This window comes from Rattus norvegicus, chromosome 10 (assembly GCF_036323735.1).
Source record: "Rattus norvegicus strain BN/NHsdMcwi chromosome 10, GRCr8, whole genome shotgun sequence".
NCBI lineage: Eukaryota > Metazoa > Chordata > Mammalia > Rodentia > Muridae > Rattus > Rattus norvegicus.
In genome coordinates this window covers 83,699,441-83,721,754 of record NC_086028.1, presented here as the reverse complement: position 1 = coordinate 83,721,754, position 22,314 = coordinate 83,699,441, and the positions used below count along the sequence as shown (strand labels likewise).

General features: G+C 39.0%; 1 protein-coding gene across 10 annotated transcripts in view; it reads right to left on the bottom strand.

The window, feature by feature from the left end:
* The window catches only part of Cdk12 (cyclin-dependent kinase 12), a 96,503-nt gene that overhangs the window by 71,922 nt on the left and 2,267 nt on the right, over window positions 1–22,314 (bottom strand). For 9 of the 10 annotated variants that reach the window (XM_063268383.1, XM_063268381.1, XM_063268382.1 and 6 more), the window contains exons 2-5: window positions 14,899–15,774; window positions 5,324–5,500; window positions 2,987–3,126; window positions 1,422–1,592 (exon numbers count right to left, since the gene is read on the bottom strand). In XM_063268383.1, the coding sequence (XP_063124453.1) occupies window positions 1,422–1,592; window positions 2,987–3,126; window positions 5,324–5,500; window positions 14,899–15,774 (1,364 nt within the window). The remainder of the gene's footprint in view (window positions 1–1,421; window positions 1,593–2,986; window positions 3,127–5,323; window positions 5,501–14,898; window positions 15,775–22,314) is intronic. The other variant, XM_006247250.5, reaches the window with a different exon arrangement.

Here is a 22,314-nt window from a genome sequence, read left to right as displayed (position 1 = left end):
GTTCCAGGGGTTCTGATGCCCACTTCTGATCTATGGCCACTGTGTGCATGCAATGTATATTTAAAAAAATAAATAAATAAATAAATAAACAGCAAAAAAAAAAAAACACAAAAACAAAAAACCCCAAGACTAAGGTCAACCTATCCCACAGGCAGAATTACACATGGTGCTGCATCACTTTAATCCCAGCACTTGGAAATTAGCGGGGTAAGGGGACAAGTTCAATGTCATCTGTATCCACATAGCAAGCTTGAGGCTGACCTGCTTGCTACATGAGATAGTAACCTAAAAAGTCCACACAGGTAAATAAGCTAACAAATAAAAAGTAAAATGGTGGGCTGGAGAAATGGCTCAGTGGTTAAGAGCACTGACTGCTCTTCCAGAGGACCTGAGTTCAATTCCCAGCAACCACATGGTGGCTCACAACCATCTGTAATGAGATCCGATGTCCTCTTCTGGTGTGTCTGAAGATAGCAACAGTGTACTTATATATAATAAATAAATAAATCTTTGAAAAAAAAAAAGTAAAATGGTGTGGTGGTATACGCACCTACAGTCACAGCATTTTGGGGGCTGTTAAGCAAAGAGGTCCATAAGAAATTGGAAGCCATCCTGAGCTATATGATAAGATTCTGTCTCAAAAACTAACATGGGAGGTTGGGGATTTAGCTCAGCGGTAGAGCGCTTGTCTAGCAAGCACAAGGCCCTGGGTTCGGTCCCCAGCTCCGAAAAAAAGAAAAAAAAAAAAAAAAAAAAAAAAACCTAACATGGGAGCTGGAGACATAGCCAAGCATTTAAGAACATAAAATGTTCTTACAGAGGTCCTGAATTGGGTTCCCAGCAACCACACAAATGGTGGCTTACAACCACCTGCAACTTCAGCTTCAGCCTTGTCTACATATACATAACTCGTTCCAGAAGAGCCAGGACTATAGAGACCTTGTTTGTAAAAGTAAATCAATAAATATAAACACAGAAGCTGTGTGGTTCAGTAAAGAAGAGCACTTTAAATGGTGGCACAGTCCTTTAATCACTGCACTCTGGAGACGGAGGCAGGAAGATCATTGGAGTTCAAGTTTGAGGCTAACCTGTCTACATAGATTTCCAGGGAGCAAGGGCTACAAGGAGACGCTGTCTCAAAAATAAATATATGCTGGGTACAGTGGTGCATACATATAATCCCAGCATTTAGCAGGTTTGGGTTTGAGACCAGCCTGGTCTACAGAGCTAGTTACAGAACAGTGTTATGCAGAAACCATGCCCACCTCCACCACTGCAAAACCAAAAGAGAGAGAGAGATAGAGAAATGGTTCCAGGGTTAAGAGAACTCACTGCTCTTCCAGAAACGTGTGTGTACACATACACATTCAGGTAAAACCTCATACAAATGAAATTAGAGCAATAGAAATGTCTTTATTTACCTTTGTCCTTCTTGAAATCCAGTGCATCTTGTTTGTCTGTGACAATCTCCTTCATGTTTACAACACTTTGATGAACTAACTGACGAAGAATCTTAATCTCCCGGATGGCTGTGATTGGGAAGCCCTCTTTCTCATTGTCTAGCCGAACCTTCTTCAGAGCTACAAGTTCTCCTGCAGAAATAGATGCAAACTGTCAAGGCAATCAACTTACATTTCTTAGTCCCGGTTAAGAACCAGCATTACGTGTCCTTGCCTTCACAGGCTTTTTACATACAACCTCTAAATCTCTTTATTTTTTTAAGGGGTTGAGATTGAATTTAGAACCTATACTAGGCATAGCTTCTACCACAAGGCTACACAACCAGTCCTATTCCTATGTCCTCAAGTTTTCATATAGATTCATGCTAATATATAATCTCATTCTTGGGTCAGTGTGATGCTGTATACCTTTAAACCCAACACTTGGGAGGTAGGGGAAGATGGATCTCTCTGAATTTAAGGCCAGCCTGGTCTACAAAGTGAGATTCAGGACAACCAAACTGTTAAAAAACAAATAAACCATGACTCAAAAATCAAACCAAACCAAAGAAATAAATACAATAATAAATGAATGAATAGATAGATAAATAATCTCAGTCTTTTTCTCCCTGGCTTTCTCATATCTAGAAAAGGGTCTTGATAAGTAGACTAAGATGTCTCCACCTGCTCTGCTTCTCACATGGTAGAACGACAGAACGGATTCCCTGCAAGTTGTCCTCTGATCTCCCAATATGTGCACAACACAAACATGACCAAAGACAAAAACAGACATACATTTGTACTCACTAAATAAATAAAATACAATAGTCTCTCCTCCAAAAAACACAAAAAAAATTTTTGAGCAAGTAATAGTTTATTTTACACCACAAAGAAGGCTGGGATTATAATAACAGCCTTTTTTGTAGTGGAAGCTGTAGGTTCAAATCCCACACCAAACACAACACAAAACAGAAAACAAAACCCACCACCAAGACTAAACAATAAATATCCAAAATAGTCAACAAAAAGTAGATTTAGTTTTGGGCTTATATTGCTGAAAATCAAACCCAAGACCTCTCAAATGCACACAGCCAGTCTACCCCTGAACTACATTCCTTGACCAAAAGGAGCTCTTTGGTTATTCATGCAATCACACAGTTGTAGACTTAAAAGCATTTCCAGGTGGTAAGAGAGACTGTCAGGACTGTACATGCTCACACATGGTTTTGTCAGTAATCCTTGAATAATAACAAAGTTTATTCCGAATTTGATGTTGTTGGTACTATATTCTAGAGATGATATAAACTGCACTGGATGATGAGCATAGGTTACATGCAAAAACTATGCTATTTTGTATAAGAGAGTAGGTACAGGGAGGTCCTGGAGCAAACACACTAAGAGATGGCCAAACTATTCTTTTGGAACATTCTTATCTACTTAACAGTAAGAGAACAAATTAGAGCCTAAGATTTATTTTAGTAAATCTATTAAAGTACAGTAATTGTTAGATTATTACACTTCTGGCATCAAGAATTTTGGGGAAATACCTGTGTCTTTGTCCTTGGCTTTATATACTTGGCCATAGGTTCCTTCTCCAATAATCCCAATAATGTCAAACTTGTCCACGCAGCGCTTCCCCCAATCACTTTCTGTTTGTCTTCTTTCTCCATAACGTGGACAACAAATTCTAAAAGGAAAACCAGTAAAACTGTTATTTTTTTGCCATTAAATGACTGTTTTTTTTTTAATTTATTTTTTTTTAAGATTTTATTTTATTGTATATGAGTACACTGTAGCTGCCTTCAGACACACCAGCAGAGGGCATCAGATCCCATTACAGATGGTTGTGAGCCACCATGTGGTTGCTGGGATTTGAACTCAGGACCTCAGGAAGAGCAGTCGGTGCTCTTAACCATTGAGCAATCTCTCCGGCCCCAAATGACTGGTTTCTTATAAAATTTTTATTGAAATGGCAAAATAAAAGAATGAAATATTATCTATCAATGGTTATTATGAAATTCTGGCTTCATAAGGTACAAGGTATTATTGGGGTGTGTAAGTGTTCACTAAATATATGAATTGCTTTTCAAAAAAGGTACAAGTAGAGCTGTCCGTGGTGTGTGTCTACCTTATTTTTGTTTTGAGATAGGGTCTCAATGTGTAGCTAGCTCTCTGGCTGTTCTGGAACTAACACTGTAGACCAGGCTGACCCTAAACTCAAGAAGGCAACTTGCTTCTGCCTCTCAAATGCTGGAATTAAAGACATTGCAATCTCTTGTCAGTTCTAGGCCATCCAGGGATACAGAATTAAGACTCTGTCTCAATAAGAAAAATGTTATATATGTTGGTTCGAAGGAGAATGGCCCCTTTAGGCTCTTGTATTTGAGTGCTTAGTCATAACAGGTAGGACTCTGATGGATTAGGATTAGGAGTTGTAGTCTTGTTGAAAGAAGTGTGTCACTGGAGGTGGGTTCTGAGGTTTCAAAAGCCCAAGCCAGGGACAGTGTTGCTCTAACGAATGTAGCTTTCAACTGTGGCCCCAGTGTCTGTTTACATGCTGTCATACTTCCTGCCACGGAAATGAACTAATAAATCTCTGAAACTGTAAGTCATCCCCCATTTAATTGGGGGACGAAATGCCTTCTTTCATAAGAGTTGCCCTGGCCGGGGTTGGGGATTTAGCTCAGTAGAGCGCTTGCCTAGCAAGCACAAGGCCCTGGGTTCGGTCCCCAGCTCCGAAAAAAAAAAAAAAAAAAAAAAAAAAATTAAAAAAAAAAGAGTTGCCCTGGCCATGGTATTGCTTCACAGCAACAAATCTGTAAATAAGACAGGTATCCTTCAGAAGAAGATTTTTTTAACATAAAATTGAAATAAAAGATGTATTTATTGGCTATCACTTCTATGAGTTATGAAAGATATATAAATTTTAGATGTAAAACAAAAGAGAATATTCTTAAATTAGAGATCCCTAGGGGCTGGAGAGATGGTTCACCAATTAAGAGTACCAGCTTCTCTTCCAGAGGTCCTGAGTTCAATTCCAACAGAGGTCCTGAGTTCAATTCCAACAACTACATGGTGGCTCAGAACCATCTATAATGAATTCTGATGCCCATTTTTGACATTCTGGTGTACATGCAGATATAAACTAAACAAATCTTTAAAGAGAGAGATATCTCTCCCTAAGGTACTGGTGAAATAGCTCAGCAGGTAAGAGTCATGAACCAGGAATCAATTTCCAGCACCTACATGGTGGCTTAAAACTATCTTTTAACTGCAGTCCCAGGGGATCCAGCACCCTCTTTTGGTCTCCTGGGACACAAGACATACATGTAAAGCACAGACATACATGAAGACACCTATGTTCATAAAATATAAAAATTATACATCCTGTAAAACATACTTTGGGTCTCCTGAGAGGCTCTGCCAGAGCATGACAAATACAGAGGCAGACACACCCAGCCAGCCATTGAACTGAGAATGGGGTCCCCATTGGAGGAGTTGGAGAAAGGACCGAAGGAGCTGAAGGGGTTTGCAGCCCCATAACAATAATACCAACCAAAAGAGCTCCCAGGGACTAAACCATCATCCAAAGAGTATACATAAACAAGACCCATGCATGGCTCCAGCTGTGTATATAGCAGAGGTTGGCCTTTTTGGGCACAAATGGGAGAAGCCCTTGGTCTTGCCAAGGATGGACCCCCCCAGTGTAAAAGAATGTCAGGCGGGGAGGTAGGAAGGAGTAGGTGGATGGGTCGGGGAACACCCTCACAGAAAAAGGGGGACGGGGGATAGGATAGGGGGTTTATGGACGGGACTGTGAAAGGGGCTAACACTTGACATGTAAATAAATAAAAAATATCCAATTTATAATAAAAAAAACTTACTTTGGTCTCTTTTTATATGGTTGTTGAGGTGGTGTAATTGCCTTTGGCTCTGGAGAATCTGGGGGAGATGGATCTCCACCTGGTAGCTCAGGAGGAAGAGGCAAGTCTGTGAGTAAGTGGCGAGTCCTCTGCTCTTTCTCTTTCTTTGCAGGCTTTGAAGGAAGCATTTCTTTTGGACTAAATAGAATAAAAAATTTATTCAGGGACTATGCAAATAAAGCTTTCAAAGAATATTATAATGCCTAACTATTCAAAAGATTTCTAAAATTTACTTACGGGAGTTAGAGAGATGGTTCAGTGGTTAAGAGTGGTTCTTTCAGAAAACTGGGGTTCAATCCCCATTACCCATTTGACAGCTCACAATTGTATTTAACCCAGTCCAAAGGGATCTCATTGCCCTCTTTTGACCTTTTTGGGTACCAGGCATACACATGGTGCACAGACATAAATGTAGGCAAAACACTAATACCAATAAAATGACAATAAATTAAAAAAATAAAGACTAGGGGTTGGGGATTTAGCTCAGTGGTAGAGCGCTTGCCTAGGAAGCGCAAGGCCCTGGGTTCGGTCCCCAGCTCCAAAAAATAAATAAAGAAATAAGAAAGAAAGAAAGAAAGAAAGAAAGAAAGAAAGAAAGAAAGAAAGAAAGAAAGAAAGAAAGACAGACTAAACAGATAAAACATGAGAGCTTCTCGGAGGCATGACTCAGTAGTTAAGACACTAGCTACTCTTCCAGAGGTCCTAAGTTCAATTCCCAGCAACTACATGGTGGTTCACAACCATCTGTAATAGGAACTCCATGTCTTCTACTTTCAGGTGTACATGGAAGCTAAGAATTCATATAAATAGAGGTTGGGGATTTAGCTCAGTGGTAGAACGCTTGCCTAGCAAGCGCAAGGCCCTGGGTTCGGTCCCCAGCTCCGGAAAAAAAAAAAAAAAGAATTCATATAAATAAATTAAAAAAAAAAACTCTATAAGGAATTAGAACTTGAATATAAATATTTAATATTTATATTTAGCTATACTTTTAATTTAAACTTAATTTTTTTTAAAATGTGTGTCTATGTACTATGTCTGCAATGACTACTGTAAGGACCAGAAGTGAGCATCAGATACCTGGGACTGTTGCTACAGATGGTGTAAAATGTTATGTGGGTACTAAGAATAGCACTCAGGTCCTACAGAGGAGCAGCCAATGTTCTAAACTACTGAGCCACCTCCCCAGCCCATTGTGGTAAAACTCTAGCAGGTCCTAGATTCTGGGTTAAATACCCAATACCTGGTGAGAAAGGAGAAGAAAGGGTCTGAACCTGGCAAGTATAGGTAGGGGGAACAGATATTAAAAGAGGCCACTCACAACTACACAGCAAGTTTTGTTTTTTTTTTTTTGGTTCTTTTTTTCGGAGCTGGGGACCGAACCCAGGGCCTTGCGCATCCTAGGTAAGTGCTCTACCACTGAGCTAAATCCCCAGCCCCATACACAGCAAGTTTTAAGGCCAGTAACTATATGTGATCCCATTTTAAAAATCCAAAAATTAAAACAATTCAAAAATTCTCTTTAATGGACCACCTGACATTTGAATTTCAAATAAAATAAAATGTACAAAGGAGGTTCTAAAAGTTATAATGTAGGACTGAAGCTCATACAATGCATGAAACTTTGTAATAAAAGTTTAAATAAAAGAGGTAACTAACACTACTTAAAGGAGTTAGACAAAACTTGGGAAAAGGAAATACTAGATGAAAGTGGTTTATAGATAAATTAAAAATCAAAACTCCTGAGGCTGGAGAAATAGCTCAGAGGTTAAGAGCACCAACTGCTCTTCTAGAGGTCCTGAGTTCAAATCCCAGCAACCACATGGTGGTTCACAACCATCTGTAATGGGATCTGATGACCTTTTCTGGTGTGTCTGAAAACAGCTAAAATGTACTCATATATAATAAATAAAAATCTTTAAAAAAAAATCAAAACTCCTGAAAAAATATGTACTTCAGTTGTTTGGGAACAGACTACAATAATCTATGACCACACAAAATAAAAGCTCTCAATATAAAATGGTGTAAATTCAAGCGGTAATTTCAGACTTATTAGGCTCTGACAGGACTCACACAACCAGCAAATTATAGTAGTTAGCATAGAAAAAAAAGCTTTCTAGAAATTGGAAAACTACTCAAATTTTGGATCATTTTGCTTTTTTTGAAACAAGGTCTCACTATGTACTCCTAGCTGGCCTGGAACTCACAACAATCTTCCTACCTTAGCCTCCTGTGTACTGTGATTACAGATATGTGCTATAAAACCTGACAAATTCAAAATTGAAAAATATATTTTTAAATTGTGTTTATGTTGTTATATGCAAGTGACAGCAGACGCTCAACCACGTAGAAAAGTCAGATTCCCTGGAGTCAGAGCTACAGGTTGTGAACCACAAGACATGGATGCAGGAAATGAACCTGGGTGTGCTGCAAGACCAGAAACTCTGTCAACTGATTTCTTCAGCCCCTTCCCCCAAATTTTTTATTAATATAAGTGCTCTGCCTGCATGTATGTCTGTGTACTGTATGTATGCCTGGTGCCTGAGGAAGTGGTGAGCCTAAGTGGAAACCCTGTCTCAAAATACCAAAAAAAAAAAAAAAAAAAAAAAGATTTCTTAGTTCTGTTTACTGAGAAAGACAACTAAAAGTATCTGAACTCACCACTAACACTTAAGTCTATTGTTTTAACATTTTAGTTTTTTTTCCCTCAAATATTTATTGCTTCATGGCTTCAAATATAGTTTATTACCATTGAAAAATATACACGCGGGTTGGGGATTTAGCTCAGTGGTAGAGCGTTTGCCTAGCAAGCACAAGGCCCTGGGTTCGGTCCCCAGCTCCGGAAAAAAAAAAAAAAGAAAAATATACACGCTACCAGGAATGGTGGCATATGCCTTTAAACCCAACATTCCAGGGGCAGAGGCAGGAGGATGCTGAGCACTACCTACCAAGTTCTAAGACAGGCAGGACTACACAGAGTGTCTTGGAGGAAGAAAAAGGGGGGTGGAGGCATTCTACAGGAAGATTCTATTTTAGGAAGTTTTTAGGAAGGGATGAGTCTTTAATAGGACTTTAGTTGGGGCCACACTAATCTGAAGAGGCCAAAAATCTTCCTTCAGTAAATTTTAATATATTAAAAACCTTAAAAATATGAGGACCCATAAAAATCCAATGTTTAACAAACGTTATAGCTTTTACTGTAAGACACTAAATATGCCAAATAGGGAGAGAGCCTGACATAATGAAAGAGATATTTATATGCCAAAACAATTACCAGGAAATACTGATGTACATATACAGTTTCTCCTTATCTAGTGTTCCTGGTTTCTCATTTACAATTTTTTACAGATTCGCATGTGGTGTTTACATTTAAGTCTGTGTATAAGAAAAAGTTGACTCCTACCCCAATTTTAGAATTTTGAAATTTCTGGTAATTAAATTTAAATTAGGTTGGGGATTTAGCTCAGTGGTAGAGCGCTTGCCTAGGAAGCGCAAGGCCCTGGGTTCAGTCCCCAGCTCCGGAAAAAAAAGAAAAAAAAAAAAAGTTGTATATTTAAAAAAAATTTTTAAATTAACCTAGTAGGTACAAACGTAAGCATCTGTCACCTGACTTGTTAACCCATGCCTTTATTCAAAGCACACAAGAGGCAGAAAAGGAAGTGGATCTATGGTTGAAATTCAGGTTAGTCAGACACTAAATTTGTTTTTGTTTTTGTTTTTTTAATGGAGACAGGGTCTTTCTACAAAGCTATGACTGTCCATAACTACACCCTCAACATCTAGGCCAAGAACTCAGAGATTCTGCCTCTGTCTCTCAAGTGCGGAGATTAAAGGAATATGCCACTTTCCCAGCTGTATGTTTGGTTTTGTTTGTTTTAAGGTAGGTTTTCATCCTGTGCCTCTGGAAGGCTTAGAAGCAGAACAGGCTGGCAGTACACTTCCTGTAATATTTCTGTTTTAAAATACGGAGTACTGGATTTAGAGGCATGTGCCACCATACTTAAGAGTGTCTCTTGGAGGGAGAAAAGAAATCTCAGTGCTCAGAAGTCTGGCTAGGAAGCCAGAGGAATTCGGAGTTTAAGGTCAGAGGGATTGCATACTAAATTCCAGTACAACCTGGTCTATTAGCATACTGGAGGCCAGCAAAAGCCACAGTGTCTCAAAAGCCAACAAAGGGGGAAAAGCTGCAACACAGGGCTGAAAAGATAGATTAACAGTTTAGAGCACTTGTTATAGAGAACTGGGCACTTGCATGTTGGCTCACAACCATCCTATAACGCCAACTTTTCTGAGATCTGACACCAATGGTCTCCCACAGCACCTACAGCCATGTACATAATACTCTGCCACATATATACACATTAAAAACTAAATCTTTGGGGTTGGGGATTTAGCTCAGCGGTAGAGCACTTGCCTAGCAAGCGCAAGGCCCTGGGTTCGGTCCCCAGCTCCGAAAAAAAAGGAAAAAAAAAAAAACCAAAAAACTAAATCTTTAAGAAAAATGTTTTTTGACTCTAGCTATGTTCTTGTACACCTCTGATCTAAGCACACAGGAGGAAGCAAAGACAGATGATCTTTGCTAGTTCCAAGCTAGCCTGGTTTACAGAACAAGCTCCAGGAAAGAAAGCACAGCCTACAAAAGACTGTCTGAAAAACAAAAAACAAAACAAAACAAAAAGCAAAAAAACCTAAGCTTTTTGAATTATCATTAACCAAGTTCATTTACTTGCTCTGTTACCAGTATAAGCTTTATATTATCAGAATACTGTTTTATTTTTCTTCTGATTATTGAGTATTTTAATATTTTGTCTATATACCATATATATGTAGTGACTGCAGAGGGTGAATCCCCTGGCACTGGAGTGATAGATAGCTACAAACCACTATGTGAGTGCTGGGGATTGAACACTGGTCCTCTGAAAGTGTGGCCAATGCTATTTCCCCAAAGGATTGTTTCAGCCTCCCAACTATCCTGACTCTAATTCCTTGAGCAATTTTAATTTTTCATTTAGTCTAATAACCAATATTAAAGGGGCCTAGTAACCCCAGCATTTGGGAGTCTAGGCCAGCCCTCCAACACTAAGCAATGCCTCTATAACAGCATCCTGAGTGCTGGCATGGCAAGTGGTCACCAAGCCCAATTTAAAGGTCTCAATCAGGGTGTGTCTCTCTGTCTCTATCCTCTCCTGTACTATTATATGTGTCATATATGTATTTGCTAGTGTACAAGCTGTGTGTGTGTGTGCAAGTGTGGAAGCCAGAGGTAATCAAAGTTCTTTCTCTTTTATTTTTTGAGACAGTATACATCACTGAGCCAAATCTCATCAAATTGCCTAGCCTGGCTGGCCAAGAGGGTACAGAGATTGACCACCTTCTTCCCTAAGTCTCAAGAAAAGACAATCTTCATTTCCATTTCCTACCTTTAATAATTTATGAATAAAAATAACCAATTATCAAATCAATAATGAAACAGGGTTGGGCATAGTGTACCCACTCTGAATCCTAGAACCATGGAATTAGAAGCAGATAGACCCCAGCATTCTGGAGATAGAGCCAGGCAGATTGAGGTGTTCCAGGCTAACAAGGGCTACATAATAAGACCGTGCCTCCAAAATACCAAAATATATAAATACGTAGATAAAAACAAGAGAACTAGCCTTGGTGACGAATAACTGTAGACCTAGCTAGCACACGGACAGCTAAAGAAGGACGATGTTTGAAGGCCAGGAATTAAAAAACGGACTAGATAATAAAGTAATACCTGACTTCAAAAGCAAAACACTCTCTCCACTCCCTACCCTTTTCACTATCCACTATTATACTAGAACATTTATTTATTTATTACTTATTTATGTATTTATTTTATGCATAGGAGTACACTGTACCTGTCTACAGACTCACCAGAGGAGGGCATCAGATCAGATTAGAGATGGTTGTGAGCCACCATGTGGTTGCTGGAATTTGAACTCAGAACCTCTGGAAGAGTAGTCAGTGCTCTTAACCACTGAGCCATCTCTCCAGCCCCATATTAGAACATTTTTAAGATGCACAGAAGGTAGTCTGAAAGAATACAGATCTTAAGAACTAAAAAGAATAAACAGGACTAGAGAAATAGTTTAGTCAGTAATATGTTTGCTACACAAGCAAGGACTTGAATTTGATCTGTAACACCTACATTCAAAAATTGACTTGGTGGCATAGGCTTAGAATCGCAGCACTAGGGAAAAACAGAAAAATTCAAAGAGCTTGAAAGATGGCTAAGTTGTTAAGAGCACTTATTGTTGTTCCAACAAACCAGAGTTCAATTCCTAATACCTGCATGGTAGCACCTTCTGCCATCTTCTGGTGCACTTACAAATATGCAGGCAAAATACTTACAACAGAGAGAAAAATACTTTGGTTGTTATGTTTACGAAATAGGGCTTATCTATGTCATCCTGACTATCCTGAAACTCACTCTGTACACCAGCAGGCTGGCCTCAAACTCAGAGATCCACCTGCCTCTGTCTCCAAAACACTGGAAATTAAAGGTATGTGCCACAACCACTGCCCAGTTATCAAAAAAAGTGAGTCCCTATATAGACTTGACTGTCTTGGAACTCACTATGTAGACCAAGCTGGCCTCCACAGGAGATATACCTGTTTCTCCCTCCTAAGTGCTGGAATTAAAGGTCTACACTCAGCTAGATAAAATGTATTTAAACGTTAAAACAAGGGGTTGGGGATTTAGTTCAGTGGTAGAGCGCTTGCCTAGCAAGCGCAAGGCCCTGGGTTCAGTCCCCAGCTCCGAAAAAAAAAAAAAAAAAAAAAGTTAAAACAAGGGCTGGAGAGATGGCTGAGCGGTTAAGAGCAGTGACTGTTCTCCCAGAGGTCCTGAGTTCAATTCCCAGCAACCACATGGTGGCTCACAACCATCTGTAATGGGATCCGATGCTCTCTTCTGTTGTATCTTAAGACAGTGACAGTGTACTTATATACATAAAATAAATAAATTTTAAAAAAAAAGTTAAAACAAGACAAAAACAAGATGGATGACTCTTGAATAACACTTAAGGTTGACTTTAGGCCTCCGGTTGCACTCCTACATTCACACTTACACACACACACACACACACACACACACACACACACACACACACAAAATCATCACTGAAGTTTGATATATAGTTAACTTTCAATTTAAGATAAGCAGAACTTATTTTCTTATTTTCAATGAAGTTTATGACAGAAAGTAGAACTCATTCCCTAGAAAATAAAAGGGCAGGATCACAACAACAACAACAACAACAACAACAAAGCCAGTTAAGCCTACACTTCTATGCCATGTCCCTGGCTAAAGCATATCGGTTTGGAGGTCTTGCTCAGTTACTATAGCAAACAGATTAAAAATCTTTCATAATGTCATTTATGAGATTCATGCTTCATGATCATTTCAGTGACCAATATTAAAAGGACCCATTAGAATTAAATTAGTCTCTTTCTAACTTCCCCATTCTGAATTATATATAATTAGCAAAGATGCCTCATACTGCTTTTTTTAAACTATATGGTAAGTGGTTTTTTTTGGTAGGGAGTGGGTGTTTGAGGGTCTCTTTGTGTAGCCCTGGCTGCTCTGGAACTTGAACCAGGCTGGCCTCAAACTTGGAGGTCCACCTGCCTCTGCCTCTACCTCTCAAGTGCTAGGAAAGGTGTGCCACCACTACCTGGCAGAATAAATGATTTTTAAAAATTTTATCACTCTATAACTTTTCTTTTTTTTCTTTTTTAAATTTATTCATTTATTATATATAAGTACACTGTAGCTGTCTTCAGACACACCAGAAGAGGGGATCAGATCTCTTTACAGATGGTTGTGAGCCACCATGTGGTTGCTGGGAATTGAACTCAGGACCTCTGGAAGAGTAGTCGGGTGCTCTTAACCACTGAGCCATCTCTCCAGCCCATAACTTTTCTATAGATATCAAAATATTAGGAAAAGAAAACAGAGTTGGCAATATGGCTAAGTCAGTAAGGATACTTGCCATGAAACTCTACTGACCTGAGTTCCATTTGGACCCTGTGCAAAGAACAAAGGCAAGAACCAACTCCACAAAATGGCCCTGATTTCCACAAGTACCACATAGAACATGTGTTCACACACCTATATATCCATAGCATAAACTTTAAAATAAGTTTAAGATATGGGGGGTTGGGGATTTGGCTCAGTGGTAGAGCGCGTGCCTAGCAAGCCCAAGGTCCTGGGTTCGGTCCCCAGCTCCGAAAAAAAAAAAAAAAAAGATATGGGGAAAATGTGGTTATGTAAGAACTAAGGTTTGAGGGTGTCCTCTAGGCTCCAATGCACACATATGAGCACACACACAAATAAAGATAATACACTTGGGCCTAGACTGATGGCTCAGAGGTTTAAGTTTAAGAGTGCTTATAGTGTTTCCAGAGGACCTGGTTTGGTTCTTAGCATTTACACTGGCAGCTCACAACATTTCTAAGTCCAATTTCAGGGACTCCAATAACCCTCTGGCCTAAACTAGTTTCTGCATTCATGTGGTACGCATATATTCAGGTAGATTTACACAGATAAACATAAATAAAAAATAAATATTCAAATACAGTAAAGTTGGAGCTGGAGAGATGACTCAGCAATTAAGAGCACTTATTAGTCTTCTAGAGAACTTAAGTGCAGTTCCCAGCACCCACAAAGTAGCTCAGAACCATCTAATCCCATGGATAACTACCTTCTGACCACATGTTGTACATACAGATATGTGTGGGCAAAACAGTCATACATGCATGCACACACAAAATAAATCTAGATTGGGCAGTGGTGGTACATGCCTTTAATTCCAGCACACAGGAAGGACAGGCAGGCCGAACCTGTAAGTTCAAGACCAGTCTGGTCTACAGGGTAAGTTCAAGGCTAGCCAGGGCTACACAATGAAGCCCTCCCTTTTTTGAAACACCATGCCCACCCAGTCCCCAAAAAAGACCCTAAAAAATTAAAATAAATTTAGATGAAAAAGATGTATCAAGTTCTAAAGTCATGTTATGTATCAAGTCATGGTGGTACATGTCTATAATCCCAGCATTCAGGCTATTGAGGCAGGATTGTCTTGAGTTTAAGGCTACCTGAGACTATACAGTTGAGTGGAACAAGACCCTATCCCTGCCCCCAACCCCAAGAGGTGGCCATCAAGATAATTCAGCACCTAAAGGCACTTGCCACAAAGCCTGATGACTGATAGTTGGGATCCACAGGAGAGAAGAAAATTGACTCCCCCCAAATTCTCCTCTGGCCTTTGCACTAAGACACAGTACACACACTCAAAAATAAGCAAACAGGCAATTTTAAAAAATGAAAGAATACCCCACACAGTCCTAATTCTCTATTTTCAAGCAATACAAATGGACTTTTCCACTAAAAAAAAAAAAAAAAAATTCCTAATCATAAAAGAATATTTAAAAGGTAGTCTAATAGGTTCAGAAAGGTTAAAATATATTATAAATCAGAAGAATGACTTCTTCCATCCTATTATGAAACTTACCTATCCATGTCATCATCTCCAGGTAATAGGGGAGGGAGGGGCAGAGGAGGCAATGTTGAAGTTTTCAGGTGTGGAATAGCAGCTGTTACAGATAATTGAGTCTTCATAGAAACCTGTACAAGGGGCTGAGAATTTGTCTGAGAGGATAAAGTAGATGTCCTTGGGTGAGGAGAAGAGGGTAAAGTTGAAGTATTTGAAACAGGAACTTGACTAAATGGTGGTTGGGGAGGAGGCAAAGGTGGCTGCAGTGGAACAGCTGGTAGTGGAGGCAAAGGTGGCAAAGGGGGTGTCTGAGGTGGAGGAGTAGTAGATGGTAAAGGGGGTGGAGAAGTTATTGTGGGGAGAGGTGGAAGGGCCTCCTTTTCTGATGTCTCTGTCTCCTTTGAAGTAACAATCACCTCCTTCAGTGCTACAGGTTTGGTGTCCTTTGTTCCCTGTGCTTTCAAATCCTTAACAGGATGCTTCTGCAAGTTCTCATCCAACTTTACTTTCCCTGTATCTAAACAATTTTTTACCTCTGTGTTTGAATGTGCTACATTTACCAGTTCAGTATCTGGGGTAGATTTTTCTGACTTTATACCTCTGGGTAACTTTTTAGACTCTAACCCTGACTCCTTCACCTCAAATTTCTCTTTTTTAGGCAAAATTATAGGTGAACCCTTAGATTCTTTTCCATCCAATTTTGCTGCTGCTGCAGCAGCTGCTCTTTCCTTCTTTTTTCTACTGAGTTCAGCTCCCAGGCTGGAATTCAATGGAAGCCTGACAGGTGAGATGCTGGAATGACGACTTCGTGACCCGGATCGCTTCTTTTTACTATGTGAAGATGAGTGTCTTGAATATGCAGGACTTCTACTTCTGGACTTCATGGATTTCCTACTGGAAAAAGAAGAAAGGCAGTTTAAAATACACAATACACAAAGTTATAAAGAGAACAATAGGATAGCAAAAGGATCTAGAACTATAAATTTAATCCCATTCTGAGTTATTAATTCTAAAAGTAGATTAAATCCCAGCACTTGAAAGGCAGGGGTCATAAGAATTTCTAATTCAAAGACAACTTGGTCTACTGTCTCAAATTTAAAAATAAATGTGAAGAAGGAATGGGGTCTGGAGGGGCTGGCTCAATGATTAAGAACAGTGGCTATTCTCCCAGAGGACTGAGGTTCTAAACCCAAACCTCGCATGGTGGCTAATTAACTGTTACTCTAGTTCCAGGTATATCCAACCTGGTCTGCAGGCCTCCCCAGGCACTGTAAGTAGATGGTATATAGAAAAACAGGCAAATCACCCATACATATAAAATGAAAATAAATAAGTAAATACAGTCCTTTAACCCTAGCCCTAGGGAGGCAGAGGCAGATGGATCTCTTGATTTCAAGGCCAGCCTAGTCTACAGTGAGTTCTAGGACAGCTGGAGCTATACAGTGAGACCTTATCTCAGAAAAAAACATAACCACCCCTCTCTAAAAAAAGGAGAAAGGGGGGTTGGGGATTTAGCTCAGTGGTAGAGCGCTTGCCTAGGAAGTGCAAGGCCCTGGGTTCGGTCCCCAGCTACGGAAAAAAAGAAAAGGAAAAAAAAAAAAAAAGGAGAAAGGGTGGCTGGAAAATTGGCTCAGTACTTAAGAGTGCTGGCTGCTCTTCCAAAGGAGCCAGGTTCAATTCCTAGTACACACGTTTGTGCCCTGTACATTAACTCCAGTTCCAGGTAATCCAACACCCATATACAAACATAAATACAGGAAAAACACCAATACACATAAAATAGATATTAGGAAAAAAAAGGGGAGGTCCAAAGTTGGAACAAGAGAAGAAGGTTCAGTGGTTAAAAGCACTTTCCAGGGGTTGGGGATTTAGCTCAGTGGTAGAGCGCTTGCCTAGCAAACACAAGGCCCTGGGTTTGGTCCCCAGCTCCAAAAAAAAAGAGAAAAAAAAAGAAAAAAAAAAAAAAAACACTTTCCAACCTATTTGGTGGCTCAAACGGCTCAAACCATCCAACATCTTGTCTCCTGAGCACCAGGCACACACGTGGTACAAATACATATATACAGGTGAATATACAGGTGAACAATCATACACATACAACTTCAGTATTGAAAAAAAGTCAGCTTTGGCTATATGAGATCATGTCCAAAAATAAATCTTACATGAATATATATTAGAACCTAGTAAAACTTGACTTGGCTAGGGTTTGGTGGCTCCTGTTTGTAATCCTAGCATTTAGGAAACCAAAGCAAGAGGACAATGTGAGCCACATAGTGAGTGAGTTCCTGTCAACTTGGGGTATGTTCAGACCTTGTTCAAAAACAAAACAAAGAACAATAACGACATAGGAAACTCAGAGGCTGGATAGATGCTTCAGTGGTTGACTGTTCCTAATCTAGCAGAGTACTTACATTGGGCACAGACACCTATAATTCCAGATCTGGGAATCTGGAGCACCTGCCTGTCACAGGCATCTGCATTCATGTACATGAATGTACATGCCTGTCACAGGCATCTGCATTCATGTACATGAATGTACATATACATTTAAAATAATAAATCTTAACGCAAGGCCCTGGGTTCAGTCCCCAGCTCCGAAAAAAAGAAAAAGAAAAAATAAATAAATCTTTAAAAATAAAGAAAAAAAGAAAATGGTAAATTCATGCCTTTAGGACCTCTGTGAATTCTACAGATTTTGCTCTACAAAGGAAGTTCTAAGTCAGCCTAAGTTATATAGTAAGACCTTTGTAAAAGAAAAAAACAAAACAAAACAAAATAACAGCTGGCATGGTAGCAGCATTACTGGTAATCACAGTAGTAAAGAGACAGAGGCAGAAAGAACTGTTGCACTTAAAAAGTAAATAAGTAAAAATAAGATGGGTGATGGTGGTGCACACCTTTAATCCGGGCACTTGGCAGGCCAAACACTAAATTCTACGCCAACCTGGTCTACGGAGAGAGCTCTAGGAATCTAAGGCTACACAAATCCTGTCTTGACAAAAGAAAAAACTAAAAGTAAAAAAACAAAAAAGTACCAAAAATTGCCCACTAATTATTGAGGTTTTGTTTGTTTATTTTGTTTTTGTTTGTTTCTCCAGACAGGATCTCTCTATGTAGTCTTGACTGTCCTGGATCTCTGTAGACCAGGCTAGCCTCTGTAGACCAGGCTAGACTTTTTAACTTAGAGTGCTGGGATCAAAGGTATTTGCTATCATTGACTTATTTAAATAAAGATAGATGGCATATTTCCCCGTATCAGAATGTAGCCATATTCACAATGCTTAATTTGAGAAATTTGTTTTATAAATATTTGACAATATGAACATTATCAGGGGGCTGGAGAGGTGGCTCAGTGGTTAAGAATACTGACTGTTGGGGTTGGGGATTTAGCTCAGTGGTAGAGTGCTTGCCTAGCAAGCGCAAGGCCATGGGTTCGGTCCCCAGCTCCAAAAAAAAAAAAAAGAATATTGACTGTTCTTCTAGAGGTCCTGAGTTCAATTCCCAGCAACCACATGGTGGCTCAAAACCATCTCTAATAGGATCTGATGCCCTCTTCTGGTGTGTCTGAAGCAATAGTGTACTTACATACATAAAATAAATAAATCTTAAAAAAAGGGAAGAAAGAAAAGAAAGTATCAGGAAGTTATATGCCTCAATAACATCTTACATTTTAGTCTTCTAAGATGTATTATTGTATGTTCAAGAGTGCTTTGTGTTCATGTATTTATGGAAGTGCACCATGCCTATGCCCAGTATCCAGAGGTCAGAAAAGGGCATTGGAATCCCTGGGACTAGATTTAGAGATGGTTGTGAGCCACTGTATGGATGCTGGGAAATCTTCCTCTAGAAGAACCACCAGTGCTCCTAACCACTGAGCCCAACTTCTTCCTTTTTAACTGCAGTCCTACCTTACAGCTTCAGCTTATAATAAAGTTGTATCTATAGTAAACAAACGTCCAATATACAGAATTTAGAATTTATAAGCACAGAGAAAATATTTTTTATATTAAAATAAAAGTTTAAAAACCCTTAAGAGTTCTTGGTATCTTTTGTAATTCTGGGTACTGAGGACTTACCCTTCTATTTGCTAAGGGAACAGACTACTACTGATCTATAACACCAGCCCTGACACTTCATAGTTTTACTTTTTAGTGTTCTGAGACAAGATCTTTTTTTTTTTTAAAGATTTATTATGTATACAGCGTTGCACCTGCATGTACACGTGCAGGTCAGAAAAGGGCACCAGATCTCATTATAGATGGTTGTGAGCCATCGTGTGGTTGCTGGGAATTGAACTCGTGACCTCTGGATGAGCAGACAGTGCTCTTAACCTCTGAGCCATCTCTCCAGCGTCCCTGAGACAAGATCTTATTACAAAGACTAAGCTAGCTTAATACTCATGATCTTGTCTTAGTCTACTGAATGCTGATACTAAGGTCTTACTCAGTTCCTTTAACACAAAAATGATTTCCAATCAACACTGCATGTACAAATAAAGGTGTTTGTTTAGTTTTTAAAGTTGGATCTTACTAAGTAACTATGGCTGGCCTGAAGTTTGATATGCAGACGAGGTTGGCCTCAAACTATGCCTACTGACAGTTAATGTTCTTAACTGCTAAGCCATTTTTTTCCCTCTCCTACAAATAAAATGGAAATCTAGACTATCTAGAATAATCTAGATTATTCTAAAGTCTCATTATCTTCTTAACTATAGCCCTGCTTAAACCTCAGTATGAGGAAAACCAACAATCCAAACCACTAAAACTATGTCTAGAACTAGGTTTGATTGTCCATGCTTGTAACTGCAGCACTTGGGAAGAAATAGGCAAATCTTCAATTTGAACCAGCCTGGTCTACATCGTGAATTTCAAGCCAGCCAGGGCTTGACAATGACACCATGTCTCAAAAAAAATAAAATAAAATAAAGTGCTATTGGACCTAGGTGTTGTAGCAAATATCTTTAATTCCACTTCTGGACAGAGGAGGTTAAATCTCTTTGAGTTCAAGGCCAGCCTAGTCTACAGAATGAAGTTCCAGGACAGGATAGCCAAAGTTACACATCTTGGGGGAGAAAAAAGTTCCAAGCTGGCCCCAGCTATTTGGGAGATCTTGCCTCAAAATAAAATTTGTCAGGTGGTGGTGGTGAATGCCTATAATCCAGGCACTAGGGAGGCAGAGGCAGGCACATCTGAGTTTTTGAGGCAAACCTTGTCTAGAGTGAGTTCCAGGACAGCCAGGGATATATGGCAATCCTGTCTAAAAAAAAAAAAAAAAAAAAACCAAAAAACAAACAAACAAACAAACAGATTAGATAATTTTCTACTATTGTTGTGCGTGTGTGATCTGTAGAGACTAGAGGATAGCTCTGAGAAGTCAAAGTCAGTTCTCCCCTTCCGTCTTACATGAGTTCTGAGGATCACACTCAGGTATTTAACCATCTTTCCAGACCATTGCTTTGGTCTTTTTGGGGGTTTCAAGTAGCTCAGGATGACCTGGAAAATCAAAATCCACTTGCCACAGCTTTTCTTACACCAGGCTTATGCTCAGGTTCTACACTTTCAAGTCTTTACTACTTACTATTGAGAATTCCAATAAATAAAAAATATGCAATATATGCATACAAACAAGTAATGCTCTCTACAAGCTAAAAAATATGTATCCAGCAGTATCTTTATATTTGAATCCCCACTACCATATTGTCTCCATTTCTTCCTAGGCTTCTATCTGCCATTACCACATTAATTTCAATTAAGGAACACAACTTTCTCAACTCACTTAAGAGAAGCTAATATCTGCTATTTTCTCTAAAAATCTAAAAGGAATCTTTTTTTTTTTTTTGAGCTGGGGACCGAACCCAGGGCCTTGTGCTTGCTAGGCAAGTGCTCTACCACTGAGCTAAATCCCCAACCCCAAAAGGAATCTTTCAAAATAAAGGGTCTCACTTAAAATCCTGTTTTAGCCTTTTATATTTCTATACTCAACAGTAACGTTTTTTCAAATAGCCTTACTGTTGATACTCTTAAGAAAACAAATATTCTGCCTTATTTGATAGCTAGCTCATGTCTATAATCCCAACAGTTAAGAGGGGCAGGATTTACTAGACATTTCAGGCCAGTTTGAGGACAGGATAGGCTACATGGTAAATTTTAGGTTATCCTAGGTTACAGTGTGAAACCCTATTTTAAAAACACAAAATCCGGGGTTGGGGATTTAGCTCAGCGGTAGAGCGCTTGCCTAGCGAGCGCAAGGCCCTGAGTTTGGTCCCCAGCTCCGAAAAACAGAAAAAAGAAAAAAAAAAAAACCCACAAAATTCTGAGAATATTTTTTAGATTCCCTTTAAAACTATACAACATTATAAATGACACATTTATGACTTATGCATTCCGCTATGCATAAATCTTACCTCTCCAAAAATACTGAATTCTAAGAAATGCTATACATGCTAAACGTTTACAAAAGTATATTGATTAGTACAACTTTGAGAAGAATCTAAACAAAAGATGGACTAATGGAGTAAAATGTCACAAGTATTAATTACAGAATTTAGGTGTTAGATACATGCATGTTTATATAATTCAACCCATTAATGAGAAAACACTAAGAAAACTTAAGAACTGTAGTTAGGTAAATCTACTTTAGTTGTAAGTTTAAGCCAGTCAAATATACACTGACTTAATTTCTCTGCCAGTGGTATCCACTTATAAACTGTACTGAGCCATACTATGTACAAAGCACAGTAATGTTTCATTATTTATTAATCTTCACAACAGCCTTCAAGTAGGTAGTTTTTATTCCTATTTTCCACATGAAGAAACTCTGGTATGGATAAATTAAATAATTTGCCAAAGGTCACAAAGAAATATTAAGATTCCACTCAGATGGGGTTGGGGATTTGGCTCAGTGGCAGAGCGCTTGCCTAGGAAGCGCAAGGCCCTGGGTTCGGTCCCCAGCTCCAAAAAGAACCAAAAAAAAAAAAAAAAGATTCCACTCAGATAATATACAGCTCCAATTTGTGGAGAGAGATGGGTCCACAAATGTGGCAAGAACACAATTTTTTCATTGATAATTTTGAATTAACACATCTTTCTTACAAAAATATCAAGTTGAAGGCATTACTAGCACATATTTCAAAGAGAAATTTGAAAACTACTAGTGTTTCAACACTAAGTAAGTGGACAACAGTGGTGCTGTAAACAAAAACTCAACCACTTTCTGCTAGACTCTATCAAAAAGAAAGTACTCTCATTAGCTCAATTTTCACTAAACAGTTACAAGACAGAACTTTTCAGAAGTTAAAACAGTGATAACTACAGACTTGGGAACATGGCAGACAAAATTGGTTAGGATAACTTATGCTTACAGTAAAAATTAAAATTTGTAATTGAATTCTTTTGTGAGTTTCAGTAAAGTTTAAGTAATGGTTCCAATATAACT